The sequence below is a fragment of the Sinocyclocheilus grahami genome, unplaced genomic scaffold, assembly GCF_001515645.1.
Source record: "Sinocyclocheilus grahami isolate Dianchi unplaced genomic scaffold, SAMN03320097.WGS_v1.1 scaffold106.1, whole genome shotgun sequence".
NCBI lineage: Eukaryota > Metazoa > Chordata > Actinopteri > Cypriniformes > Cyprinidae > Sinocyclocheilus > Sinocyclocheilus grahami.
In genome coordinates, this window is record NW_015505285.1 from 2,831,963 (window position 1) to 2,838,860 (window position 6,898).

General features: G+C 40.1%; 2 protein-coding genes across 3 annotated transcripts in view; both read left to right on the plus strand.

Moving 5' to 3' along the window:
- The window catches only part of LOC107588704 (Hermansky-Pudlak syndrome 6 protein homolog), a 2,474-nt gene extending 1,909 nt beyond the window's left edge, over window positions 1-565 (plus strand). The window contains exon 2 of the mRNA XM_016276915.1: window positions 554-565. Within this exon, the coding sequence (XP_016132401.1) occupies window positions 554-565 (12 nt within the window). The remainder of the gene's footprint in view (window positions 1-553) is intronic.
- Window positions 566-1,310: 745 nt separating this feature from the next.
- LOC107588654 (Hermansky-Pudlak syndrome 6 protein homolog) overlaps window positions 1,311-6,898 on the plus strand; it is an 8,737-nt gene continuing 3,149 nt past the window's right edge. The window contains exon 1 of one of the 2 annotated variants that reach the window (XM_016276847.1): window positions 1,311-3,142. In XM_016276847.1, the coding sequence (XP_016132333.1) occupies window positions 1,664-3,142 (1,479 nt within the window). In that variant the 5' untranslated portion in view covers window positions 1,311-1,663. Of the gene's footprint in view, window positions 6,140-6,898 lie in introns of those variants that run through there. The other variant, XM_016276846.1, reaches the window with a different exon arrangement.

Below are 6,898 nucleotides of genomic sequence, written 5' to 3' on the forward strand. Positions count from 1 at the left end.
TCTCCATCTTGGAGCTAAAATCACATTATGTTCCATTACACTCATCCCTACCTTACATAAAATGATATAGTGATCACTACCCATATTATTATCTTCCCAAACATTCCATACACATTTACTTGCTATATCTTCAGAAACCAATGTTAAATCTATAGCTGACCCAATACCACGTACCAAATCTATTCTTGTGTTTCTACCATCATTTAAACATACTAACCCATTACTGTCTATTATTTCTTCTACAACATCCCCATTATGATCATCATTACTGCTTCCCCATAAAGTGCTATGTGCATTAAAATCTCCACACCAAATTATTTTATGATTTCCTAACCCAATAACCTTTTCTAAATCTTTACTTAATCTACGACAAGGATTATAATAATTCATTATTCTGATATTTTGTTTCTCTGCATATACATCTATAACCCCCACTTCATGTTCTTCAATCTCATTAATGACTCTGTATTCTAATTCATTTTTTTATAAAAGTGGCCACCCCACCTCCATTACCTGTCTTTCTATCCTTTCTTACAATATTATATCCTTGCAGAACAAAATTTAAGTTAGGTTTTAACCATGTTTCTTGTACACAAATTATGTTTGGTTTCTTATAACGATGAAATCTTCGCGGGAGTAGAAGGAAGTGTGTTTACTGGCCTCACGTCATTTCCGACGCATTCTATGACTGTAGTATCATAATTGTATTTGATATTATTTTATTTATTAGTTCTTCCCCTGGTTTATATTTTATACTATGTGTACAATATTGTTTAAGCAATAACAATTGCTATTTACGAACTACAATTTTTGTCCGATTTGTCACTCACATAATCTCACATCCTTGTGGTAGTTGTAGTTCTTATTAAGCAACTTGTCAGCAATTTACCTTAAAAACACACACAGTATGTAATCTAAGTTGTTAAACAACCCTGAAAGTGTTGTATGTTAACCAAGGATCATAATTTACCAATACATCGAAAACCATTTTAAAAACACAAAGGACATTTCTAAATGAATCTATGGCGAATTAGCCTCTCTTGTTAGCCTACAAATTGACGTCATGACTGACTGAGCGGTTCAGATGATATATTTTAGGTTTTTCCAGAATAAAAACTCAGTTGCGAGTTTGTATTTTTCAAATAATTATAAATGTATTTAGGTAATTGTTGTGTATTTAGCTGCAAATTTAGGTAAATTGTATTTAGGTAACGTTAGAAGTTGTGTCTGGTTAGAGAACAGAGTAATGAATGAAACCCCTCCTTCCAACAGAGCAAAAAAAAACTAAAAACACCGCATAGGGCGTATTTCAAAACTCAGTAAGCTGCCTACCTAGACAGGATTTCTGGCAGTCACAGTGGCGAGCGTTGTTGCACAATAATGCCTCAGTGGTTATTGACACACAGCCATTCGAATCCGGAAATTAACAACAAACTCGTGATGTCAGGAGGAGTGGGAGAGAAGCAGACAGCACAGGAGAAAATCACATGTATTTCCTAGGATTTATGAACTGTAGAGATATGACATTGTCATATGATGGAGTTAACGCGTGAAACGAGCACTGGACATGTTTCAGGGAGATTGTGGATGATCGCTGGTCCAAACTGAAAGTGTTTTCACGCGCATCGTGTGCTTCCTATTCCAGATCGACTTTTCAGCAAACATGACGCGACTCGCATTAGAACAAGTGACTGATTTCGGTGATTTCACGAAAGGAAAGGTTCTAAAAGAGTTTTTCAGGCAGGCATACTCCAACATCTCATCTCAAACCTGCCTGTCTGATGTGCGTCTGAGTCCAGATGGACGTCACATTCATGTCATTGTGCGTCAGCCCAAGAGTGGTCTTATGACACATGACAAATATCAGCGACCTCATCTCATGCAATGCCAGAAACACAATGATTTAGTGCTATCTGGAAATGTGCCTGTAGTGGATGTCATTTATATCCCTCAAAGCAAACCAGAAGACGGAGCCTCTGTGCTGGGAGTAATATTTGAGAATGGAAGAGTGGAATTCTGGAAATTCCTAGAGTGCAGATCAGGCTGGCATTTACTCCAGACTGTGGATCTGTGCAACAGCCCTCGTGCTAAAGTCAGTTCTGTGTGCATGTGTCAGAATGTCATTATATGGTGTGAGGAGCGACCACCATCTGAGAACTCCAATAGTGTGTGCAGCAACTTCAGGTTCTGCATCTGCAAAAAGACTATTGAAGTTAATGAGGGAGGTGTCAATTTAGGAAACGTGAAAATTGCATTGCACAATAATCCACGATACACAACCGTCAGTTCTGGGGATTTGGTCTATCTGCTCCCAGACATGAGGGAAAACTCTTCCATGGGTGTTTTGAAAGTGTTTCTTGCATGGTCTCCTGAACATGATACTTTTAAAGTGCATAGTGCCTGTAGTTGCACACTTATGAAAAGCTCAAGCAAGGAATCTGACTTCAAGAGACTTGTTACAGACTGCATTGGCCTTCTAGCCACCATAAATCCTCCTGATATCTGTGGATTCTCTCCCACTGGATGTGGAGACCTCCTTCTCCTTCTTAGCACTGGTTGGGTATGCATTATGAAGAGGGATGGCAGTCTTCACCACATATACAAACTTCCTGATAATTGCCTAAGTGCTAGTGGGACCCAAAATAGCCTGAAAATATATAACGAAATCCTGGCACTAACAATAGGCAGGACCCTCTTCTTAATCGACACCAAATGTGGTCTGGAATTAGAAAGAATAAGCCTGAAAACAGAAGGTCTTCTCTTCATAAACACTTTGGACAGTCACTCTCCACTAATGCTGTCAGAAACCGGGCTGTTTGTGGTCACGCAAAAACCGAAGCCTTCTCCAACACTTTCAGAAGACTCGAGTGCACTCTTAGTTGAGGCTGTCTTTGAGGAGGCATGCAAATACTATCAGCAAAGAAGTCTAAGTAGCAAACAGCTCACGGTGGAGAAGCTCAAAAAAGGTGGGATGTTTCAAGCGCCCATATCGCTGGCTGCCATTCTCAGGGATTACCTCCGCAACCAGAAGATCAAAACTGGTGAGAAACATTCCACAGGTCAAGAAAGGCTCATGAGCTCACTCGAATCAGAGCTTAGGAGTCTCATTTTGTTGGAGGACATCAAAACATCAGTGGTGAAGGCTTCGGACAAAGATCTAGAGAACTATTGTGAAAGCTTGGTGCAGCAAGAGATCTGCCGGCTGCTTAGCGGTGAGCTAGAGAGGGAGAATCTTCAATATCTAAACAGCATCTTCCATCTCTTTCCCACTTACTCCTGGCATGCCATGCAAGCGGTTCTGCATCTGAGGTGCAACGGTGAGGGTTTGTTGTCGTCTAAAGCTCCTGCTGAGTTATGGAAAATCATCCTCAGCCCTGTGCAACCCACAGCAAACTTTGCTCACTGCAATGGTCAGCAGAAACACACTACGGTGCCTGTTTTTGAGCTCTTGTGCCAATCTATCTTCAAATTCCAGCCCAGCTGGCTCCCCAGATTTCTCGAACTGGCACAACAACAATCAGGCGGGTCCTCCAAATCTTCGTGGGGTTACAGCATGAAGGAGAGCTCTGAGAGCTTGCCACTCTATAAACGGGCCTTGACTGTGCTCCCTTGCAAAGGGACCCACCAACACCTAGAAGTGGAGCTGCTTTTGTGCAGCGAGCGACCTAAAGCGATAATGCAAGCATTGCGGATTCTCATCAAGCAAGGACAGTGGGAATGGATTGCGCAAGTAGCTGAGAGGTTCTGCCGGCAGAGCCCGCTTCTGAACAAAGAGATTTTCATTGCTCTGCTGTGCGAAGTGTCCCAACATAGAGACTTGGACCCCTATTTGGACCTGCTATGGACTCTTTGTCCAGAGGACATGACTGTGATGAGCATACTTAATATTGTATTGAAAAACCTGCCTGATTCAATGCAGAACTCTGGTCCTTTCGAGGCTCATGGCAGCCAGGTCACCATTGGGCTTTTGAAACCGCTGCTCAGAAAAGTTCTCCAAAGGGAGACCAAACCGAGCCAAAGGTACGCAGATATCCTTCAGTCACCCACAGTTCCTCCGCTCACTCCTCCACGTCAACCAAAGGGACTGTTCAGAGATGCTGAGCAGCAGGAAACCAAGCAGAGGACTTCCTCTGGATCTCAAGTGACATCTCAAGCCAAGCTGGTCTGACTTTCCCACTCTCAAATCATGTCTGACCCTTTCAATAGACTGTTATTAAAAGGGTCTTAGAGGTACAGGTTAACCCAAAATGAAATTCTGTCATCATCTGCTCATGTTTATGTCATTTCAAACCTGTATGACTTTCTTCTTTGGAGCACTTAAGAATAGATTCTGATAAACAATTTAACCGTTTTATCCTTACATTAAAAGACAATTTCATCCAAAACAATCTTTGGACCCCATTGACTTTCATTGTATTGCTTGTATATTGTGTTCTACAAAACAAGTAGTTCGAACAACATGAGGGTGAATAAATGACACAATTTCATTTTTGGGTCAGCTGTCCCTTTAAGAAGTACTATTTACATAACATGGTCTGAACAAAATTAGGAGCTTCGGATCGAACCATATTTCATTAACTATTGAAATTGTAAAGTAATAACTCGCAATGCACAGATGTTTAACTACTGCTTAATTATTCCTAATATAGAATGTAATATGTTGTTTTTATGTTTATCAAGTTTGCTGCATTTCATCTAATGTGTTTTTGGTGTCTTAAAACAGTATTTTCTCTTCCTTAACTTTCAGTTGTGTCTTTTTTTTATAGCCATCACATAAAGGCATGCTGTCACCCTGATCCTAATGCAAGGTCAGAGATGACTAAGCATTATCCATATTTCATGCTCTAGATCATTTATTGTATAAACTCTTAGAATATTTTTTTTCGGTTGACACTACAGTTTGTCATTATATGCTGGTGTAATTATTATTTTAAGACAATTGCGTGGAAGATGTAAGCTAAGAACTGTATTTGTCATTAATGTCATATATAAAAATATACAGTAATATAAAATGTAATGTAATATAAAATTTAATCATTGGACATTATAGATTTGGTCATTTCATGTTAAATGCCTTATATATTTCATGAATTGCTCTTGTATTCACAGGGATTATAACACAGTAAAAAGCAATTAAATATGACTCATGTATTGCTGCCACTCCTTTTCAAGTCTGTTTGTGAGCTAAAGTGTCACAGCCGTCATTAGTGATTTCTGGTTTTGTGGTCAGAGAGGGGAATTCTGATGTGTTTCCAATGCAAAGCTTTATAAACTCACTAGGTCTGTACAGCCCCACCCTCTGCATTCCTACTGAGCTCAGCAGCAGCATTCACAGCACTGCTTTAAATTCAATTCAACTAAATTCTATTATCCAGTGACCAGCTTCAAACTCAATCACATTGGACAGGCTTGTGTTGCCCTGAATTGACTCGTCATAGCTAATTGTATTTGGAGAGCTGAAACACTTCTATTTTCTCTTTGTGATGCAAGTGTTTACTAAGTATTGGTTTGACTGAGTGTTCTGCTCAATGTATTTGAATGTATTTTATTTTATGATCTAAAGTAATTAACTAAAGGCACTAAAAATGTACATTTAAAAACATTTAGTAAAAATGTCTGAAATATCTCTGTGTGTGCTACTGTTAGACAAATCTGTGCCGCATTCTGTCTGCTGAGGAAAAAGTGAATTGTTTAACACTCATACTGGCATGTTTGAGTAATTGCGGATTCTTGAGATGTGGGACAAAACATTCATAAAAATTAAAAAAAAAACATTTCCAGTTTGATTATTAGAGATGATTGCAAGAATGAGTCTACACAAATGTAAATCTTATTTTTATTTTTTTTACAAACAGGCACGTGCACAGGTAGGACTCAACCTGTGCAGAACACATGCCCTTTTTGTCCTTCCACTACGAAGCCCCTTTTTTTTCTTTTTTCTTTTTTTTTTCTTCGTCAATAAATCAATGCTATTGGTCACCCTTTACGTCTGTCCGTCTGTTTTACAAATATATTTAGCGAATGAATGGTATTAAAAAGAGTTTGTGACTCAATCTTGTTGGATCCGCTCAAACTGTCAGTCAAACCTCATAACTCCGCCCCCTGTCTTGACTGACTGAGTGCAGTGAACTGAAGTTCCACAGCAGAGCAGCTGAACATCTTGCAAGGGTAAATAAATATATTCTTGTTTGTAGAAGTACAGCGTTGTATTTACGCAAGAAACACTAGTATGTCTACTGTATAATGGAAGTCGTGGCCTAATGATTAGAGAGTCGGACTCGTAACCCAAAGGTTGTGGGTTCGAGTCTCGTACCAGTAGGGATTGTAGGTGGGGGGAGTGAATGTACAGCACTCTCTCCCACCTTCAATACCATGACTGAGGTGCCCTTGAGCAAGGCACCGAGCCCCCAAGTGCTCCCCGGGCGCCGCAGCATAAATGGCTGCCCACTGCTCCGGGTGTGTGTTCACAGTGTGTGTGTGTTCACTGCTGTGTGTGTGCACTTTGGATGGGTAAATGCAGAGCACTAATTCCTAGTATGGGTCACCATACTTGGCCACATGTCACGTCACGTATAAAGGCTCATGTTTTTTGCATTTGAGGTCTGAGACCGGACCTGCAGAGAGAGGACATTTGCCATCTAAATTAGTCATAGCCAATAGCCTACACTTAAATAGCGTGTGCATACAGTAGCATTTCATCTTTTATAAAATGACATTTTGGCCAAACGTATTTCACAACAGGAAAAACTGAGCGCCCATATAGCTACAACAAACTTTGTAACCTGTTGATTAAAACGTAATGTGATGCTGCCGTTTTAATGATGGACAAGTTGCACATTTGCACACACATTTGCTGGTCAAAAACCCGGCCATAACTGCATTTGAGTTTGACACAAAG